At 39.8% G+C, this 23,380-nt stretch overlaps 1 protein-coding gene across 19 annotated transcripts in view; it reads left to right on the forward strand.

Moving 5' to 3' along the window:
• Positions 1-11,332, forward strand: part of cux2b (cut-like homeobox 2b) — a 329,671-nt gene extending 318,339 nt beyond the window's left edge. For 17 of the 19 annotated variants that reach the window (XM_072587530.1, XM_072587518.1, XM_072587516.1 and 14 more), the window contains one exon: positions 5,055-11,331. In XM_072587530.1, coding sequence (XP_072443631.1) covers positions 5,055-5,925 — 871 coding nt within the window. In that variant the 3' untranslated portion in view covers positions 5,926-11,331. Of the gene's footprint in view, positions 1-5,054 lie in introns of all 19 variants that reach the window. The other 2 variants (XM_072587523.1, XM_072587533.1) reach the window with 1 other exon arrangement.
• The last annotated feature ends 12,048 nt before the right edge of the window (positions 11,333-23,380 follow it).

The raw sequence follows: 23,380 nt of genomic DNA on the forward strand, positions 1-23,380 counted from the left end.
GACCCGGCCATATCAAAGAATAAACGATTGTTTGTGTGATTGACAAAGTGTCGTTTACAGGTGTGTTTATTGACCGATCACGGAACCGAGACCCACCCCTGGAGTCCAGATCTTCAGGACCAAGGGCATAGCTTCAGAGTGATGGAGCGGCTCTTTAGAACTGAGATGAGGAGGAATTTCTTCAGCTTGAGGGAGGTGAATCTGTGGGGCTCATTTCCACAAAAGACTGTGGAGGCCAAGTCATTGAGTGTATTTAAGACAAAGATTGGTAAGGGGATCATGGGTTACAGGAAGAAGGCAGCAGAATGGGATTGAGAAATATAATCAGCCGTGATTAAATGGTGGAGCAGACTTGATGGGCCGAGTGGCCTAATTCTGTTCTTATGGTTTATCTTATAGTTTGATGTTTATGGTCTTCTGTGGTATTTTAATTGCATTCTGTCCAGATGGAATTATGTGCATATTTTAATTTTGTTTCCTTAGTATAAATTTAATTTTCAATTTTCTGTGGTTGTTCTTGTTAAAATCTTAATAGTTTAACATTGCTTTCTGCTCACTGACCTTCGGCTTTGTTATAGTCAGTCTTTATTTCCCTACCTGAATAGCTGAGAAGGAAAGGGGGGTGGTATTGGAAGCAGAATTGTGCATCAATTGTTCTTATTAAAGAAGAACAGCAATGCTGGAGTGTGGAAGACTTGAAAGTGTTGAAAATTTCATCCAACTGACAGAAGTTGTCAAAGTTCCAATTAAAGGTCACTTGTGTCTACTTGCTGACTCCAGTTTCCCAGGTAGTACCTGCAGAGATTCCATCTCCACAGGAACCTAAGAATTAGGAATAAGGGTAGGCCAATCAGCCCCTCAAGCATGCTTTGCTGTGCAGTTAAATCATGGATGATCTTTGACCTTCATGCCATTTTTCTGCACTGTCCCCATTTTATCAAACCTGGACGTTGCCTGGGCTGAAGAGATACTAGACAAGCTGGGTTGTTTTCCTTGGGGTACAAAAGGCTGAGGAGGGACCGGATTGAGCTGTACAGAGTTCCGAGGAGCACAGGCAGTGTAAACAGGGAGAAAACTTTCCCCCTTAGTAGTGGGGCCAAGAACCAAAATGCAGTTTTAAGGTAAGGAATAGGGGATTTGGAGGAAGTGGATATCTAAAACTCATTGCTAGAGGGTGATAGAGGCAGGAACATTCAAAACATTTGAGAAAGATTTAAATAAGCACTTGAAATGGTATAGCATGTAAGGCTATGGGTCAGAAGCTGGAAAAATTGTTTTAGGATAGATGGGTGTTTGATGCTTAGCTCAGAAATGTTGTGTCAAAGTGCCTTTCTCCATGCTATTTCTATGACTCTAAATTAAAGTCACGGATGCGGATGTTGCCCAGTATTTATTGCCCAACTCCAATCGTCATGGAGAAGGTGGTGGGGAGCTGCTGCCTTGAACTGCTACAGTCCATGTGGAATGGGTAAACCCACAGTGTCCATTAGGAAGGGAATTCCAGGATTTTGACACAGCAACACTGAAGGAACAGTGATATATTTCTAAGTCAGGATGGTGACAGAAGGCAGAGAGTTGGGAATAAAATGTTCTTTTTCAGAATGGAAGCTGGTGACAAGTAGGGTCCTGCAGGGTTCAGTGTTTGGGGCAAGCTGTTCACTTTATATATAAATGATCTGGATGAAGGGACTTGGGTGTATTCTGGCGAAGTTCGCCGATGATACGAAGTTAGGCGGACAGGCAGGTGGTGCTGAGGAGGTGGGGAGACTGCAGAAAGATTTAGACAGTTTGGGAGAGTGGTCCAGGAAATGACTGATGAAATTCAGTATGAACAAGTGCAAAATCTTGCACTTTGATAAAAAGAACACAGGCGTGGACTATTTTTTAAACAGTGAGAAAATTCCTAAAGCCAAAGTACAAAGGGATCTGGGAGTGCTAGTCCAGGATTCTCTAAAGGTTGATTTACAGGTTGAGTCCATGATTAAAAAAACAAATGTACTGTTGTCATTTACTGTTGTCAGCGATGTGCTTCTGAGACTTTATAAAGCTCTAGTTAGACTCCATTTAGAATGTGTCCAACTTTGGGCCTCATACTTCAGGAAGGACATAGTGGCACTGGACCATGTCCAGCGGAGATTCACACAGATGATCCCTGGAATAATAGGCTTAACATATGATGATCAGCTAAGGATCCTGGGATTATATTCATTAGAGTTTAGAAGGTTGAGGGGAGAACTAATTGAAACTTACGCGATAATGCATGGCTTAGAAAGGGTGGGCGCTGGGAAGTTGTTTCTGTCAGGCAGGGAGACTAGGACTCATGGGCACAGCCTTAAAATTAGAGAGAGTCAATTGAGAATGGAAAGAAAGGAGATATTTCTTCAGCCAGAGAGTGGTTGACCTGTGGAATTCATTGCCATGAGCTCAGTAGAGGCCGGGACGTTGGGTGTCTTCAAGGCAGAGATTGATAAATTCTTGATCTGGCAAGAAATTAAGGGCTACAGGGAGAGTGCGGATAAGTTGAATTGAAACGCCCATCAGCCATGACATGATTAAATGGTGGAATGGACTCGACGGGCCAAATGGCCTTGCTTCCACTCCTATGTCTTATGGTCTTATGGTGACTGGCTTGCAGGGGAAATTGCAGGTGGTAGTATTCCCATGTATTTGCTGCCAGATGGTAGTGGTTGTGCGTTTGAAAGGTGCTGTCTGAGGGTTAGGTAAATTTCTGCAGTGCATCTTGTAAATAGTACACACTGCTGCTACTGAGTGTCATTGGTAGAGGGAATGGGTATTTGTGGACGCGCCAATCAAGTGGAAGGTTTTGCTCTGGATGGTGTTGATCTTTGACTGTTTTTGCAGTTGCACTAATCCAGGCAAATAGGGCGTTTTCCATTATACTCCTGACCTGTGCCTTGTCAATGGTGGACATGGTTTGGGGTGTCAGGAGGTGAGTTACTCGCTGCAGGATTTCTAACTTATGACCTGCTTTTGTACACATAATATTTAACATAATTCAGTTTCTGGTCAAGCAGCTGAAAATGGCTGGGCCTGGGACAGTTGTCTGAGAAACTCCTGCAGTAAAGTCTTGAGACTAAAAAGATTGCCTTCCATTAATCACAACTACCTTTGTGCAGGATATGACTCTATTCAGTGCAGATTTATCTGATTTCCATTGAGTCCAGTCTTGCAAGGGCTTCCTGATGACACAATCAGTTAATACTGGCTTGATGTCTTTCATATCTAGAAAACCATTGATTAAGCTTCAACAACTCTCTGGGGTAGAAAATTCCAAATATTAACTCCCATTCTGAGTAGAAAAGTCCTCCTCATCTAAGTCCTAAATGAACCTCTTGTACTGAAACCATGTCCCTTTTTTTCTGGAATCCCAAGCAGGAAATGCATTTTTCCTGTATCAAGCTCTGTTAGAGTTTTGCATGTTTGAATAAGATGACTCCTCAGTCTTCTGAACTCCAGAGAATACAGATTGAGTCTCCTCTGTCTCTCCAATTAGGTTAATCCTGCTGTCCCAGGGATGAATCTGATGAACCTTCATTGCAGTTTTTCTATGGCATTGCACAACAGACAGAAATGTTACTGTCGTCTTCGAGGCTTGTCCTGGGTTTTGATCTTCAAGTGAATGTGTGGTGCGAATTAAATGTGCTTTCATTGGAAGCTTTTGCGGAAGCTGTTTTCTTGTTAACAAGTCTTTTAAATTTTCCAGTTGCATTTGACGGCCAATATAACAAGATTCTCTCATTTTAAATGATCGATCATTTTATAAAGCAAATTGCCAGTTGTAAATAAAATGATCACAGTTCATGTTAGGTTAATGTCTTCAAATGATTGTGTATTTGGGCCTTAGAAGTCTTTGACCTAATCAATGACTGAAGGATAACATATAACAGTATAAAAATGTATTTGATAATGAAATTCAATTCCATTGTACATGTTTTCCAGTCAAATTCCATCTGCTAACTTTCTGGCAGACATATGGGACTGAGTTTTCAAAGGATGTAGGGTCAGGATCCAGTACAGGCAGCATTTCGGAATCGCATTGCCAAAGGTTGTCTCAGGATACCAGTGCCTCTGGGACAGTTGATAGTTTTCAAAGGGCTGGCAGTGAGGGAGGAATTGAGCTGCAGCCAATTAACAGCCCTTAAGGAGCTTGTGAAGGGTCCTGTGCAATTTTCAATGATTTTTCTTTGGTGAGTGTGAACAGATGTTTCACTTTAGTCCAGGGCTGCTGAGATTACCATTGGTCTCAAGTAGGTTTCTTTGACGTTATTTTTTCAAATGTGAGAGGCCAGCAAGTTCCAGTTTTTCTTTGCCTTGGCTTCACTCCACTGAGTTTGACTTGCTGGCCAGTTGATGAGCTTCCTGCTCTAGTTTTATAGATCTCTATGGTAGCTGCTGTCTTCCCTGGCTGCTGGTGCGAGTCAGAAAGCTCCTGCTTCCTTGACTCTGAGGGTGTCTCCTGACCAATTCGTCCAGTTGCACTTCGAAGTAGTGTCACAAGCAGTGCAGCTGAAACACTGAATTGGAACCTGGAATTCACTTTGAAGATCCAGCCCCTGCTGTACAGAAATGCATCCAGATTGTCCAGCTCCCTGAATCCTGGGCTAATTCCAATTACCTGGGACAACTCTTAACTCATTGAAAAAGGCACTCAGAAGTGAGAGGAGCCATGCAGCATCAGCAGAAAATGAAATTCCCTACTTCTTGAGGAAGAACTGTGCCAGGAGCTCTGTATTTTCTAGGGCAACATGTGACACTGTTCAATAGCCCTGAGGGAAAGGATTCTAAACTATCACACAGTGACTATAGTGACAAAAAAAAGGGACCCAACAAAAGTGCTGAAATATTTGAATGATTATGAAATGATTCTAAAGTTAAACATCAATGCTTCTAAAGTGAATGAATCACCTCATAGTGCAAAAAAAATCACCAGTTGATCTTTTCTTCTCAGGCTTAATTTTCAGATCATCTGACTAATTTGTTTAATGAGGCTATAACTAATGCTGTCCTAACCACTGATATTTTCACTTCTGTAGGTCACGTGTTCGAAGAGAAACACTTGTTGAAGATCTTCAGGAGAATGACACAGACCAGGAGCCAACCAGTTATCGAGGGTATACAACCCACAATCATTCTCTTAGTGTTGGTCCACCACAGAGTTCTGACTCTGAGCCAGAAGACAAGAAAGCCATGTTTACTGAAATGAAGGACAAACGACCACCATTGGAGGCAGATGAGGTGGCGAACAGGGAGATTAAACAGGAATTCTGTGATCATTGTGAGGAAGAGGATTATGACCATTGTGATACCTGTTGCATTCAAAATGACACAGGAAGTGCTGGTTCATTTGTACGCCTCCCTGGCACTGTAAAACAGGAGAGAGTAGGGACAGGCTGCAACCACGAGACACATTCATTAAAGACTACCACGGTGCTGCATATCCAGAATCCTCAGTGCTTGATCATTGGTTCCTCTAATTATGAGAAAATTCATGTTAACTCCTCGGACCTCATGTCTCCAGACAACTCGCCAAAGCCTAATGCAAGCGTTTCTGCGCCAAAAGATACAGAAACCAATGGCCTAAACCCTAACAGTTTCAAAGCATTCTCTGAACCTCCATGTGGTAATCTGGAGGTGACTCTGAATCCTCCTTCTGCAGCGTCTTCTCCAGGCTTAATGCCAGTTTCTCCAGTGCCGATCTCTTCTGCTCCCATCTCTCCGTCAGTGCCTACCATTTCAAAGGGGCAGTGCTTGATCCCTGGCACTGATGTGGTTGCTTTACAGTCGAGCACAAAGTTAAATAAAAGTATCCAGAGGCGGTATGCAAAGATGGCGAATCTGAACAACATAATTCATCGACTTGAAAGGGCAGCGAATCGAGAAGAACCTACAGACTGGGAGTTCTAATGAAATGTTTTTTTAGTGAGCAGTGACTTTATTATTTGCAAAACAATAGGATGCAACTCTGAACTCTTCAAGAGTAGGAAGAATTTTAAATGTTTAATTTAAATTGAGACTTGGCAAAGCCAAAACTGCAGTAATTTTTGCTGGAGAATTGAATTTTATGAATTTACTCTTCAATTAATCTTCCAGAATCGCATTTAGCATCTGAGGAAAAAAAATATTGACCACTATTTTAAACAAAAAATTCAAACAACTTTTAGAAAAAAATATTTATTTGTACAAGTCTTATATTAAGGACAGGTTGCAAACTCTGCTGTAGCAATTTTCCTATTTGCCATTAGCTACAGAATGAAAATAACAAACATTGATTTTGTGCCACTAAATGCACACTTGAAGTCCTGTAGTTTGCCACAGGAAGAGATTAAAGACGATAGTATAAAGCCATTAAACAGCACTATGATCCAGAAGGCTGACCAAATTTGCTAGCTTATGGATAGAAATTGTTTTCTTAAATTTTGTCTGCAAGACAACTAATTCATATTAACAGAAGTGGACTCTGATATAGTCAAGAAGACTCTAAAAATAGGAACCTCAACACCATGAACTATGTACTTAGTTATTGGTCATGTGTTTTCAAACATTTGTAACACAGGGTGTTATGTGCAATTGTATATGTTGTAGAAACTTCTGCAATAGCCTTCCTTGAACAAGATGTAGCATGGTACGTGATTAACTCTTCACCCCCATTAGTCATTCACCCATGGTGTTCTGAAGAATGCCAAAAGCCTAATGAACAGAACTTTGCCTGACAAAAACAAATAATTTTGGAGTTTACATTTTGTTTTTCTAACCAACTATGAATCAAATCGGAAATGTTAACAAGGCAGCTGATTAAAATCTCTGGTTTTGAAGGAGAAATTCTACTTCCTGAATTGCAGTGGTCTGGTGTTCAGCAATAGCACATTGTTCTGTGCGTGAACATCCTCTGTTACTGTAACACAGCTGGCCTTTTCAAATCAGTCTTGATTTTTGTCCACATTTTGAAGTTTTCTTTTCTCACTTTTTAAGATAGAGTTGATGTGATGGCACTGGTGTATTCTCTCATTACAGAAGGCTGATGTGGCTTTTGGCCCTTCAGGATTTCCTCTAGCACTTGATTTTGTCTTGTACCAGATCTAAATCCTGTTTTGCTCAAGGCTACGGTAATGCACTTGATCATATTCAGCTGATCCTTTTTACCCCTATGTTCATCTTATCTTTTGTATCTGTTAAAAAGAAAACATGAAGGCTGATCTTTGCCCAGCCTTTGTAGTTTTTCTTTGCACTCGGTCACTAAATACAGTATATTTCTGTTTGCATTGTGTAAGAGGATGGACCTGCACATTGATTTATTCTCTGATGCAGTATCCCAAATATGTTTTTTATGTCTCTGTATTTGGATTAGTTGTTTAAAATATTACAGATCTGCAACAGTCCAAGTAGTAGGACAACTAAAGAGATATTCAAAAGAAATCAAACTGTATTGCAATGACATTATTGCTTTCATAACGTTGTTCATTCTTATGTTATCACCAATGTTTTATGGTTCTTCTTTTAAAGGCAGCTGATTATTTTCCCCCCTGAGAAGTTTAGACAAAAAGAATAAAGACCAGCTCAACAAAAGTCAAACAAATTAAAATTGACACAAAGTAAGAGAAAATGCAATCAAATAATTGACTTCATCATTTAGATTTAGTACCCTTTAAAGGCTAGTTTATCTGACTAATAAACTAGAGGATACTGCTTTATTTGATGTGATTCTAAAGTATACACTTTGTTTCATGCATTATGCATGCAAGTACACCCTGCAGATCAATCACAAAATGGCAACTGTATTAAACCAATTGTCATAAAAATTCTGTGCAACTGTTGCTGAATTAAAGATGTGCAGTTTTTAATGTGACAGTTGAGTCAATACAGTCAACATTTAACAATCAATCTATCGGACACATTCAACAAGGAAGTCTGTCTGAACAGAATACTGTTTCAGGCAAAAAAATATGAACATCCAGGCAAATTTCACCTTCAAATCCATACTTTGAAGTTGCTTAATGCTGGAAATCAATTTCTCTTTACACATCCTCTATTTGGAAATGTCGCTTTACACTGTTCAGCTGGAAAGATGTCACTTCAATTACATTTATCTCTGTCATTATCTGTAATTCATCTTTTTTTTTAAACCTGCCAGCAAAATTCAGGCATTCTTCCAAGCTGTGAAGTTTCTAAACGTTTTTGTTCTTGAGACTTGAAACATTCAGCAACCAGCATTACTACCGTCCGATGATCAGTAAATATCATTTAATTAGTAAATATCATTAGATCAGCAAATACCATAGATTTTTGCCTGAAAATTTGCAGAAAGTGGCAAACGAATTGGTTCATTACACTTGCTGCTGGCCAAAAACTTTCATTGTCTGCCCCAGTGTGGGGTGAGGTGGGAGCAAGGGGAGAGAGCTAGGACTTGTATGAATATGGCAGGCAACTACCTGTCTCTTCAGCTCATTAGGTGCAATCCCAGCCAGCAAGTGCAATTGAGTAAATTCTATTCGGTGTTAAATCCTGTTCAGAAAGCTGGGATTGAATGAGTATCATGAACATGTTTCAGAGGTTTCTTCAGAGTGGTCCATGAACTAGGACTTTGCATAAGCTCATAAGGAGACCCATTTTAGTTTGAATGCTTCAGTATTAAAATAATCAGCAGTGTAACCTTATGTTTTAAAGACGATGAAAGGATAGTTTATTATACAAATTCTGAAAGATATTTAAGTAAAAGCACTAAAGTCACTAGCTAAAATACATAGATTTAAAGTAGGTAAAGGTTTAAAAACTACAAATGAAGTTGAAAATGAAAAGAAGTCTCTGTCTTTGCAGCCTTGGCTAGCTTCAGGATTTTCTTTCAGAAGAGATGGAGTTCAAGCTTGAAGTCAGATTCCAGGGCAGTAGATACACGGGAACACCACCACCTGCAGGCTCCCTTCCAAATCTCTCACCATCCTGGCTTGGATGTATCACCATTCCTTCACTGTCGCTGAGTCAAAATCCTGGAATTGCCTCCTTCAGGGCATTGTGAGTCAACCTACAGCACATGGACTGCAGTGGTTCAAGAAGGCAGCTCACTACCACCTTCTCAAGGGCAACTCGGGACAGGCAACAAATGCTGACTGGCCAGTGATTCCCACGAAGAATTTAATAATAAACAAAGCTGTCCCTTAGCTTCTGTATCAATTATTTTGAGGTTATTCCAGGAAAGATGTTGTGAACTTTGAAAGAGTTCAGAAAAGATTTACAAGGATGTTGCCAGGGTTGGATGGTTTGAGCTTCAGGGAGAGGTTGAATAGGCTGGGGCTATTGCCTCTGGAGTGTCAGAGACTGAGGGATAACCTTATAGAAGTTTATAAAATCATGAGAGGCATGAATAGGGTAAATAGAAAAAGTCTTTTCCCTGGGGTGGAGAAATTCAGAACTAGGGGGCATAGGTTTAGGGTGAGGGGGAAAGATTTAAAAGGGACCTGAAGGGCAACTGTTTCATTGCAGAGGGTGGTGCGTGCATGGAATGAGCTGCCAGAGGAAGTGCTCGAGGCTGGTACAATTACAATATTTAAAAGGCATCAGGATGGGCATATGAATAGGAAGAGTTTAGAAGGATATGGGCCGGGTGCTGGCAGGTGGGATTAGATTGGGTTGGGATATCTGGTCGGCATGAATGAGTTGGATCAGGAGTCTGTTTCCATGCTGTACATCTCAGTGACTCTAGGTAGACTAAGGAGCAGTACCAAGGACAGAAATTGCAGGGCCTACTGCTGTTCCTGGTCTGGGCCCCCAGTCCCATTACCTGACCTGAGGATGGCAGCCTCATTCCTGACTCGAGCATAGCTGCCACACCCTTGATCTGAGCACAGGGCCCCACTAGGGCACGGAGTCCTGGTTATGGGACCATGATGTAGTCCCTTTGTCCCAGGCCCTGTGATGCAGAATGGAAGTGGGAGGGTAGCACTTTAATAGCTTCGTAGGATGTGCCCTTTGGTAGCCTCGTTCAGTATAGCAGTCCTAAAGTTGCTTGCTCTGTCTCCCTAATACAAGCAGTTGCAAGTTTCAGTTTCAAATGGCTATCTTCTGCCAGCTTTTATCACAATCAAACAAACTGGGTATAAATGTTAAGCTAGAATCATTGTTCCACAAAACAAAGTCAGTTGTGCAGGAATTCTTGGTGATGACACTCTTCCTGACTCTTGCTCCAAACTAATAGTTGGAATTTTCACAACATTCGAGCATTCAATAGACAACATTGATATTCTTGAATTATCTAATGACCTTTTGTGGTTGATATCCAGCCAAATTGTCTGCTTTGGCTGCAGCTAAAGTGACAAGGAGAAGTCATGTGACCTTTACTATTAAAGAGACATGAATTTTACAGTACAAAAGGAGACCATTCCACCTACTGTGTCTGTACTGGCTCCTGCAAAAGGCTACCCAGCTTGTCCCATTCTCCACTCCTATCTCCATAACCCTCTAAATTCATCACTTTCAAATATATATCTCGCTCTCTTCTGAAATCTCCTGTGGAGTCTAGCTCTAACACTCTCCCAGATAGCACATTTGGGGCCATTTTATAAAACTCTGTGTCCATTTTAAAGTCGGATCAGCTTGCTATACAAAATTTGATATATGTTCATGGTAAGAGAGGTAGGGAGACAAAATGAAATATGTATAAGTTTTTTTAAGAAACTAATTATTTAAAATTTGAAGGAATGAGACCTTACACTAAAAGTAACTTTTCAGTGCCAGAGTTTGTTTGGTCCTAATTAAGCCTTACCGGAGTCAAAGATTCTCAAATTTGAAGAGAAAAGCCCCTGCGTTTCCTCAAGTGTTTAGTGAGCATCTAGTAGGAAAATGCTTCAACGTAATGCTGTGCATACGACTAAGGGTGATTCTCCTGCTCCTCAGATATTGCCTGACCTGCTGTGCTTTTCCAGCACCACACTCTAGATATAGGAGTTAGGATGTCATGTTGAAATTGTACAGGATGTTGGTGAGACTTCTTGTGGAGCACTGTGTGCAGTTCTTTTTTTCCCTGTTATAGGAATTAAATTATTAAGATGGTGGAGGTTCAGAAGAGATTTTCCAGAATGTCGCCGGAAATTGAGGGTTGGAGTTATAAGGAGAGGCTGCATGGGATGGGACATTTTTCACAGGAGCATAGGAAATTGAGAGGTGACCACATTATTTTATAAACCTTTATAAGGGGTATAGATAAAGCGAATGGTAGGTGTCTTTTCCCTAAGATGTGGGATTTCGAGACTAAAAAGCATATTTTTAAGGTGAGAGGAGAAAGATATATAAAAAAATGCAAGGGGCAACTTTTTTTTACACATGATGGTATGTGTGTGGAATAAACTTCCAGAGGAGGGGGTGGATGTGGGAACAATTACAACATTTAAAAGACATTTGGATAAATACATGAATAAGAAATGTTTGGAGGGATATGGGCCAAGCGCAGGCAGGTGGGGCTAATTTTGTTTGGGTTTATGATGGGTATGGACTGGTTGGACCAAAGGATATCTTTCCATGCTCTGTGAAATTCAATTCATAAACAAAAACATGATCATTGTTTTAAAAGACACAATTTATCCATTTATCTATTTTAGTTAACAAAACCCGGAATTTGCTCCAAAGCTATGTCTCTTAATATAAAGGACACAAATTCCTTACTGCAGTTACTCACATAAATTCCCAATCTGAATTTCATCTTAAGGAGTCCAGAGGGGGAAAATATCAGTATGCAAAAGTAAAGTGTCTGGAAAGGAAGATTGAAATAGCATTAAAATTGAATAGGTTAGAAAGCAATTCAAAATTTAATATCGTAAAATAAATAAACTTTTCAGTACCTCAAACATGTGGGAATATACAGGACCAAAAGGTACCATTCGTCCCACAAACCTCTTTGAAAGAGCTTTACAATTAGGCCAGTCACTTCACTGTTTCTCCATAGACTTGCTTTTTTTCACTTTTTAGGTATATTTCTGTACTGTTAGGTTCAAAGTACCTAATGGCTTCCTTTAGCTCTGAACAAAATTATTATAAGGCATATGTGCTTTGATATAAAGCAAATTTAATAACAATCTACTTTAATATATATTAGAAACATATGCAAACTAATGAGTGAATCTATTAGCTTAACCTACATAATATAATCAAGTTTAGGTAGATGTAATGAGTAAGTCTGTTAGCTTAAACTACTTCAGACATATTGAACAACAAGTCTCACTGCCTTCCACTAGTCGGGGACTCGGCTTTGAGCTGGCTGGTCGGGAGGACCCAGAATTCCTGGCACCAGTCACGATCCCGCTCCAAGATGATGACCAATGAGTGAGAGAGTCCCTGATATTGATAACTGTTCTGGTGACGTGCTGTATCACCATTTCATAGTGCTTTCAGTACTCTTCCATTATGCAGACAATAAGTTGAAAACATCATCAAGGTGGTCCTATTGTCAAGTACATAAAATAATGGTTCCCCTAGACAATCAGAGTCATGCAGTTACACAACAGCCAAAATAAGCTGTTTTAGCACTAGGCCAGTAATCTTCACTTGTCACCAATTGCTCATTCTCTTGTCCAATTAGCCCTTAACGGTCTGTTTTGAAGGTATCATTTTTAATCATACCACTACTTTGTCAAATATTCTTTTGAAATTTATCATTGAGCCAGCTTCCACCAGCTTTGCAGGCTATGCAGATCAGGCTGTAATAACTCAGCTTGAGGGGAGAATCAGTTCCCCTCTAATGTTTTGTTAAGTCTGAGTGCTCCAGTGGCTATCACAACAGTGAAATCTGTTTTTCATTATATATTGTCCTTAAATTCTTCATATTTATGAATGTCAGTAAAGGAACTGCAGTTAAACCCTTCTGATCCAAGGAAAAAAATTCCAGATTCTCTGAACTCCCCACATAATTGAGGTCCCTTTTTCCTGGTTTAATTCTGGAAATTCTCTTCTGTATCTTCTCCATCGCATTAATATCTTTCCCAAAGAGATGCCTTTTACTTCTACTGCTAGAGAAATGATCAATTTATGCTTGCATTCATTACAAACTGCATTCAATGTGATTTCACTTGAGATTATTGTATACAATTGATTATATTCTTTCAAATTCCAAGACCCAGATGAGAAAAAAACACTTTGGAAAAACTACTCTGCAGTGTGTTCACCCCATGAAGCAATTTTATGTGATATTGTTAAATGTATTCTGAAACAGTTAAATATTTATAGAGATTTACTTTAAAATTAATTTAAATGGGCAATATTCTTTATTGCTGATCTCACAAGAGGCCACTTGTTTTAAAAGATAAAATACTTTACTTGGCATATTGCTGATGTTAGGATAGCAATATTAGCAATTTTACTGCCTTCACTAATTAAGAAACACTGTGGAGCAGTGTTATGTGTTTTGAATTAATTAATACAGTAAACTTTTGGAAAATACGTTAGTCTTGCAAGGTAATGATTTAAAAATTACCCCATGGCCACCAGAGCAAGGGTGAGGTAATCATTGTTTGTGATATTGCACTAAGAGAGGTACAAGATCAGAAAACCTGAAATCAGAGGTAACGTGGAATTCAATGTCCAGCCTCAATCCGAAGAGAACATTGTATTGTGCAATCCACACACAACAAAAAACACTATTTCAAATGGCTTGCAATTTTTAAATTCCCTGGCAAATGGACATAATGGTTACATGTGTCAATTTCCTTAATTAATAACTCAGTACATGGAAATTCTACAAAGAGAATGTAAACCAAATCCTTGTTCCTGCTGCAACATCAAAAGCCCACATTGCACACTGTTGTGCACTTAAAAGCATAAGAGAAATTCAGAACTAGAGTTGAAAAATACATATTTCAATTCATACTTAAAGATAACTTTATGGTCAAAGGACTAGATAGACTTTAGAATGCCAGAAAGCATTAGGAGACAATGGCCTAGTGGTATTATCCCTGGCCTGTTAATCTAGAAACCCAGCTCATGTTCTGGGTTCGAATCCCACCATTCCATATGATGGAACTTGAATTGAACAAAAATCTGGAATTAAAAGTCTAATGATGACCATGAGTCGATTGTTGGAAAAACCCACCTGGTTTGTCCTTACCTGGTCTGGTCTACATGTGACTCCGTACCCACAGCAATGTGGTTGACTCTTAACTGCACCTATGGACAATAAATGCTAGCCTAGCCAGCAACATCTTCATTCCATGAATGACTAAAGGAAAGATATAGGAACAGATCATTGAGTCCATGCTTGTGTTCATCCTTCCTCATCTAACTCTACCAACACAGCTCTCCATTCTATTCATCTCAACCATTCCCTTCAGCAGGAGTTTTCAAACTGCAGCCTGTGGCCAAACAATGCATCTAATAATAATCCAATTCTAGATCCTTAAGCATCTCTGTTCTATTTGCTTTCAGGCTTTGCACCTGTTTGAAGTTGACATGCCCCTTGGCTGAAAATAGGAATTTTGTAGATTCTAAAAGAGACTGTTAATGTTTGGGAAACATACTGTGGAATAAAGAATTCATTGGAAGTGATATCCTCAGGAGTGTAGTAAGATGAGGTCTGCACTCTTTTATGAGTGAACAGTAACAGGCTTTATTGAACTTAACTACTTCTAGGGAATGGTAAGAGAGGGCATTTTACCTAAAACCCTACAGACCCAGGCTACTGTTCCATGTGATCCAATGTAAGTATAACATAGCTCCTTTCTACATGCTAGGCAGTCATACCTAGAGTAAAGGCAGAAGTCTCTTGCTTGAGGAACTAATTCCCAACAACACTGTCTGTACTCTTAAAGGGTGTGTAGGACCTCTGTGCTGTATTATCATTTCTTTGGGGGATTAACATGTTGGGTGGAGTGGAAGGGCAGCTTCTGATGAATATTTGCTTTTGAGCAGTGGCATTCATAAGGACTTGAATGGAGCAGCGTGAAGACCAACCAAAGAGAAATTGATAGAGAGAAGAGGTTTCCAGGATTTGAATGATCACTGACTCTCGCAAAAAACAGACAAGGAATTGAAATTCCTATTCTCCTTTTCATCTGCTTTGCTTTCCAGAGATCGAGATAAATGTGAATGAAGAACATGGAGCATTCTGGAGAAAATGCTAGGGGGGAAGAAATGAAAACTTTTTGATTCCTAGAATTAGAATTTCTTTTACAGAACTATTGGTATCACTTTGATTCCTGTTAAGCCCACTGGGATGCAGGCAGTCATACTTTAGGGACTCACATAACACGACACCACTATGGACAACAGTATAAACTGCTGGGGCAGGGTAAACAGGAAATTCCTGTTCAGTACTCTGATTTGCAGACCTATTTGAATGGTCAAATCATTCTGCAGGTGATTTCTGTCATTAACAAGGGAACAAAGATCCTTATTCTCTCTCCCTAAGCTTTTCTGTTTGAAATATTAGGTCATCATTCATTACCACAAAATTTTCATCAGCTTATCATTTCCTTGATCTTGGATTCCTGAATATTTCTGGAACAGACAGGCTATTTCCTCCATCCATGCATCTCTCGGTTGTGTCAATTGAATAGGAATCCGTTTACAGAGTGCAAGATGTTTGCAAATCTTCTACAAGTTTCTTGTTTACAGCCTGCAGAGACGGGATTGCAGTGACTACTAACTGATGGGCGTTTACTTCAACGCTCTCACTGAGGTAGTTAGAAACATGAGAAAATAGGAGCAGGAGTAGGCCATTTAGCCCCTCAAGTTTGCTTCAATGTTCAATCTGATCATGTCTCTGCTCTCAGTACTCTGTTCCAATTTCTCCCCACATCCTTTGAGCCCTTTAGCCCCAGGAACTTCATCTCATTCCTTCATGAAGACATAAAAATGGTTTGACCTCAACTACGTTTCTGTGACACGGAATATCATAGCCACATCTCTCGCTGAGGAAAGAGATTTCTCCCCATCTCAGTCCAAAAAGACCCACCCCATACCCTATGACTGTGAAACCTGGTTCTGGACTCCCTGGTCATCAGGAGCATTCTCCCTGTGTTTACACAGCCTAGTCCTGTTAGAATTGTATAGGCTTGTATGAGATTCCCCCCCCCCCATTCTTCTTAACTCTGGTGAGTATAATCCTAACCAATCCAGTCTATCTTCATACATCAATCTTGCATCTCATGAATCAGTCTGATAAACAAAGATATCATTCACCCTGCCTGAAATTTGAATGACCATGAATTTGTTTTGAAGTTCTGAAATCTCCTCCCTCCATCATTTAATATTTCTTTCCAACTCCTTAATCCTGGATATCGCCACTTCTCTGGTCACAACTGGCTGTAAAGAATGTTGAAGCTTCACTTCCTTTAGTGAGTGAACTTGTACAAGGTTTTGTTCTCATTTCCCAAAAGTGATGCAACCTTTTACTCTGAGGGGAATTTCTCTACCTAACTGAGGCTGCTGTTGCTACATCCTCTTAATATGTTCTGTGAAATTGTAGACAATTTTATATTTTCTTAACCTTCTTCAACAAACTGATTCCCCATAAAAAAACACAGTTGGGTTTGAGGAACAGTGCCACCTGAATCCAAAAGTACAGGAAGGTCCAAAGTCTGAGATCCATAAAATGAAGGACTTGAGTGATGGTTCCCTTGTCTGTGACTATATGCTGAAAGAGTAAACCATGGTAAGAATGGCTTTGATGGCCAGTCCTCTGTATTGGTGCTTCTTTTCCCACCATCCTAAGCTTCTTTCTTTCAGAAAAATCAAGGGTCTATCTTACCCTCTTGTACTATTCGGATAGAAATGTCTAGAGTGGAGAATGATCCCTGATACACTAAGTCGAGATCAGTTTCTTCAGTGCCTGATAATCAGCAGATAATTTAAGCAATATGCAAACATCTGAAAGTATCAAAAGGTATCCAATTTAAGGCTGGTTTTCCTGCTATTTATTTTCATCTCTGCTAATGGTCTTGCTTGGATGCAGCATTAGGGGCATTGAGTTCTTGCTGTGGGTCTGCAACATTCTCAGGAAAACTTTAATTGATCCATCTATGACCTTTACTGTGGGGACTCCCACTGATTGCTGGGGCCTATAGTTAATTTTCTTTGCTGTCAGTGCTGATGTACTCTGGTCTCTCTCTTTGCGCTCATGGCCCTCTATACATCTGGCTGGGTTGTGTTCCGGCCAATGGAATACTTGCGTTTAATGCACCACGTGCTGTTTCTCTGTGCATTTGGCATCAGTATATTTTACTAGTGTGTGTCTCCAGCCCTGTTAGTATTTTAGATTTTTGTATTAATTTACTGACTGTGACCAATTGATTTCTCCCTGTTGATTATCACATACTCTGCCGTGGACCCCTGTGGATTGCCACGTACTCTGTGTGGGCCTACCTGACGTTTTCCTGAGTTTTAGGACGGGTTCTCCATTTCCAAGGTTTGGTGCCAAGCTGAGCCTTGAACTCATGATGCTCCTGGTCTATCCCACCACTAGGCTTCACTTCAGGTATTTGCCCTACATGGATTCAGATAGATGGGCCGATCTTGTGGTTTCTTCCAGTAGCACTGTATTGACACTGGAGTTTTCTTTCTGGAGTTGTCTTTCTGAAGTGAACAACAACAGCCTTTATTGAACATAATTGTTGACAGGGTTTGGTAAAGGAGTATACATTTTCTAGAGCCTGAGAAAGCCAGGCTCCAGTTCTGTGTGACCTGATATCACTTTAAGTGGCTGCTTTTGCCTGTGGTCAGTAGGATAGGCTTTAGGATAAAGGTGTAATTCCTTTTATTATATAAAGTAGAATTGAATGCATTTATAAATTGTTTAATACCACAGATGCGAGACAGTAAAATATTAGGGAACAAACCTGCTAAACTTCTGGCCTGCATATTTCCATTCAGTATTGAGCAGTTAATTTTCCACTTGTGGTTGAGTTGGAATGCAGAAATTCAAACTCAATTATGTTTTAGTATATTAGAAATCTAAAGTAATGTGTAGCTGTCAGACATGTACAAGCAGGCATCTTAAGTTTTAAAATGTTTTAAATAGTATTAGACAGCATATACAGCAGTTAACTCAATTACAGGTCATTCAATTACTTTAGAATGTTTTAATCGGTTTCCCCTTGTTTAAATGTAGTTTCATTAATAACATTTATCTGAGTCTAAAACCAATTCGTACAAAAGAGCATTTAGTCCATTTAACCTGTTCCAAATTGCATCCATCTATTTCTGTGACTCCAGCTTATGGACAATGTTATATCATCTTGCTGCAGGATCAAATGTGTTCATTATTTTTAACATTTTGTTTCTTTCCCTCCCCCATAGAAATACACAGAAATGTAGAAACTAGGAGCAAGAGTAGGCCATTCGACCTCTCAAGCCTGTTCCCCCATTCAGTGTGATCATGGCTGTTCATCGATCTCAATACTTTAATCCCGCCCTCACCCCACATTCCTCAATCCATTCAGCCACAAAAGCTATATCTTACCTCCTTCTTGAAAACATAATGTTTTGGCCTCAACCACTTTGTGTGGTAGCGAATTCCACAGGCTCACCACTCTCTGGTGAAGAAATTTCTCCTCATCTCAATCCTAAAAGGTTTTCCCCTTATCCTTAATCTATTATCCCTGGTTATGGACTTCCCCACCACAGGGAACATTCTTTCTGCATCTAAGAAAGATGTCTGGTCATAGAATCATTGAGTTTTACAACACGGAAGCAGACCCTTTGGTCCAATTCATCCATGCCGACCAGATAAATTAATTTAATCCTATTTTCCAGCTTTTGGCCCATATCCTTCCAAATCCTTCCTATTCATGTACCCATCCAGATGCCTTTTTAATATTGTAATTGTACCAGTCTCCACCACTTCCTCTAGCAGCTCATTCCATACACGCACCACTCTCCGCGTGCAAGTGTTGCCCCTCAGGTCTCTTATAATTTTTTCCCCCTCTCACTCTAAATCTATGCCCTCTAGTTTCCCCCACCCCAAGGAAAAGACTTTGTCTATTCACCCGATCCATCCTTCTCACAGTTTTATAAACCTTTATACAGTCACCCCCCCAGCCCTTAATGCTATAGGGAAAACAGCCCCAGCCTATTCAACCACTCCGTGTAGCTCAAACCCTCCAACCTTGGCAACATCCTTGTAAATCTTTTCTGAGCCCTTTCAAGTTTCACAACATCCTTCTTATAGCAGGGAGACCAGAATTTCATGCAGTATTTCAAAAGTGACCTAACCTGTTAGGATTTTATATGTTTCCATGAAATGCCTCCTCAATCTTCTGAAATCCAGTTATAATCCTAATTGATGTAATCTCTGCTCATACGATCATCTTGCCATCTCAGGAATCAATTTGGTAAGCCTGCACTGCAATCCCTCTATTGCAAGGTCATCTGCAGCTAAGGAGATCAAAACTGCACACAATATTCCAGGTGTGGCTTCACCATGCCCTTATAATTGCAGCAAGACATCCCTGCTCCTGTACTCGAATCCTCTGTCTTTGAAGAAATTCTGATATTCTGATTACATCTTTGGATATGCCAGCTAGTTTGTCCCCATTGTGCAATTTTCTGTGCACTCATACCCCTTTGAAAAATGGGCTGAGACTCTGTTAAATGTGTTGCTGTGCAGCTTACCTCACAACCAGTAAAGACTAAATCTCCAGCTCGTCTGTCTCGACTGGACTGAAACACCCGTCAGAGGCTAAGGCATAATGTTCCAATTGATGGCACCAGCCATATCCACCCTCTATTTTACATTTGATCAGTTTTGTGTGCATTTGCGTGTTGCTGTTTTTTTTCCATGATTTATATAAATCCAGGTGAAAAATTAAACTTCATGCCAGACATAGCTTGTGTATCGTTCTGATTTCCTTTTTTGAGTATTAACTTCCCCACAAAGAAATTATTAACTATCCTATCCTACTATCCTATCCTAGTAGTTATTTTTATGGTAATTATTTCTTGATTTTAATTTCCCAAATTGTTTTTGGTCATCCCTAATTAGTTTATAGGCGGGATTATTGCCCAGCCAGGAGTACTCTGCTAGTTTAGGTCTACGACCTGTTACCAAATAACGGCCTTTTATTTTTCTTCGTTCTCAGAGATCCTTTGCACTACAAAATAAATTTTTTGGACTCTCAATTGTGTGATGCAAGTTTTAATCCGCAACTTCTCAAAAGAATAGTTGCTAAGTTCTACTCAGTTAACTATAGTGCTAAGGGAGACCAGCTCAGGGAAGGTTTCTGTACAGCTAAATTGCACCTTAGATTGGGTTAACTGAGAACTAATTGATGAATCCTTGCAAAGGTTGATTGAAGATGATGTGTGGATGAGATGGAAGGGGTAGATTCAAAATGAAAAGATAAATTCTTTATAGGATAGAATTTAGTGTGTTATGGACCACACCAGACACCCCCCTCAATATATTTTAAGATGTTATCCTAGACTCTACCTTTTTCTTATTTTAAAGGTAGATATGAAATATCATGTTCCAGATGCAATGAGACTGGTTAAACTACTCACATTTAGCAAAACACAATAGATTTAAACACTCTAGGTAAAATACAAACAAAAGAAAGAGGAATATAGAATAACAACCATTGGAAAGCTTAACCAAATAATAGGTACAGTACCTATTACTAATTAACTCTTCCAGTATAGTAACATCCCATAAATACACCCTGTGGCAAAAAGGCAAATTCAGACACAGCTTCTCACATGCAGTTTTCAAATCCAGGAGGGAAAAACATAGAGAGAAAATTCAAAGAATGTGGCAGCTAGGAGACTTTCACTGAGGCTTCCACCTGTTTTAATATCCCAGAGGCTTCTGCTCAAAACTAAACTTAAAAACTAAAAAAAAGAGAATGCCTGGTCTATGAGAGCTGGCCACACACCCAGGCTGCTTCCATGTTTTCCAACCTTTTAACAAAAACCCCAAGGTCTCACAAATTGTTTACTTTCTTAGAGACATCTTGGCATGTCTGTCTTATGACATCTCTTCAAAAAACCCGGGACCAAATAACCTCTTAAAGTGACAGCATCGTCACCAGTGTGATAGGCTTTAACTGTTACCCATGTAAATGTCTTTTCGAAATGTGGTACTGATGCACTGTCTGAAGTGGGGAAAAGCCTCAAAGGTGGTCCAATCTATGTGTGTTCGTTTCAAGTAAACATGATGCAAACCACAAGCATTAATACAAAATCAAATAAAAGCAAAGTACTGCGGTTGGTGAAGATCTGAAATAAAACAGAAAAATGCTACAGAATAGATTTTGTGCTGGGGTACAAAATCAAAATATATTAAGCATCTGTTCATTGTTATGAGAATTTATTTCACTTGCCAACATTCATCAACAGTTGAGTACTTGAAAGAAATAATATTATTTGTGCATAATTTGCAATGTTCAAATATTTTTGACTTTTAAATTTGTTGCCTTCCTTGGGTACACTGAAACTCATTAGTATATAAGTAGGCACAAAATGGCAATTGTACACGGTGTGACATTAGAAATTCAGGGTGACCAATTGTGGGAACTCTCGTGAGTGGACTGATTTCAGCCCACAGAATTCCTTGTGGCAAATTCTGAAGGAAAATTTGTCCAGCATCTGTTTCGGACAAGAACAGAATTCTAAATGCAGATGGCTTAACAGAGCTGAAACTACAGAATTATTAGACCAGAGAAGAGGGCCATTTGGCCTACTATGTCTGCATTGGCTCTCCAATAAGCATTATGACGTACTGTCACTCATATGCCTATTCCCCACACCCCTGCATATTGTTGCTATTCAAACGATCATCCAAGACCCTCTTGAATGCCTCAATTGAACCTGCACAACACTTCAGGCAGTGCATTCTAGAGCCAAGCTACTTGTTCTGTGAGATCACATGAGAATCTTTTTCTCACATCATATTTGCTATGTTTGCAAATCACTTTAAATCAGCACTCTCTCATTTTTGATCGTTTTACAAGGTTCTCCCTAACCATCCAGACCCTTCATGATTTTGTAAACTTCTATCTGATATTCTCTCCAATGCGATCAGTCCCAATCTATCCTCATAACTGAAGGTTTTCATGTATCTTTGTGGATCTCTCCTGCACCCTCTCTAACCTTCCTATAGTGTAGCACCTCGAATTGTACACAATACCCAAGCTGAGGTCTAATAAATCTCTAGTGCAAGTTCATCATAATCTTCTTGTTCGTATACTCACTGCCCGTATTAATAAAGTTAAAAATCCCACAACACCAGGTTATAGTCTAACAGGCTTATTTGGACTTACAAGCTTTTGGAGCACTGCTTCTTCGTCAAGTAGCTAGTGAACTGCTAGTTACGTGATGAAGGAGCAGTGGTCTGAAAGCTAGTGCTTCCAAATAAACCTGTTAGATTATAACCTGGTGTTGTGGGATTTTTAACTTTAACAAGCACATCCTTGCTCAGATAAGAAGACCAAAGCTGCACACAATATTCCAGGTGTGATCTCATCAAGGCCCAGTATGATTTCAGCAAAACATCCCTACTGCTGTACTCCAGTCCTCTCAATAAAAGCCAACATACCATTTGCTTTCCTTACCTCCTGCTGTACTTGCATGTTTACTTCCAGCAACAGGTGTACAAGAATGTCCAGGTATCATTATGTATTCCCCTCTCTCAATTTATAGCCATTCAGAATATAGTCCAAATTCCTGTTTTGCTGCCAAAGTGGATAACCTTGCATTTATCCATGCATCTGCCCACTCAACTTGTCCAAATCACACTGAAGCATCCCTGCAACTTCCTCACAGCTCACCCTCTCATCCAGCTTTCATTATCTACAGATCTAGAGATATTACATCTACCTCCCTCATTGAAATCATTCGTATAGATTGTGACTAGCTGAGTCCTAGCACCAATCCCTGCAGTTCCCTATGAGTCACTGCCTGCCACTCAGAACAAGACGCATATATTCCTTGATGCTTTGTTTTCTGTCTGCCAACCAGTTTTCTATCAATCTCAAAATACTACCCCAATCTCATGCACTTCAACTTTACGCACCAATTTTTATTTGTGGGACTTTGTCGAAAGTGTCTGAAAGTCAAAATAAACCACATCCATTGGTTCTTCCTCACCAATTCCATTGATTACATTCTCAAAGAAATCCAGTAGATTTATCAAACATGATTTATCTTTTGAAGATCCATGCTGACTCTGTCCAATCTTACCAGAATTTTTCAAATATTCAGTTATTAATTATTTTATAATGGAATCTAGTATTTTCCCCAACACTAATGCCAAGCTGACTGGTCTGTAATTCCCAAGTTTCTCTCTGCCTCCCTTTTTAAATCAAGGGGTTACATTGCTGCCCTCTAATCTCTAGGATCTGTTCTAGACTCTATAATGGCTGGTGAATCCCTTGTTACAGTTGCAGAACTC

The sequence above is a fragment of the Chiloscyllium punctatum genome, chromosome 17 (assembly GCF_047496795.1).
Source record: "Chiloscyllium punctatum isolate Juve2018m chromosome 17, sChiPun1.3, whole genome shotgun sequence".
NCBI classification, from domain to species: Eukaryota; Metazoa; Chordata; class Chondrichthyes; order Orectolobiformes; family Hemiscylliidae; genus Chiloscyllium; species Chiloscyllium punctatum.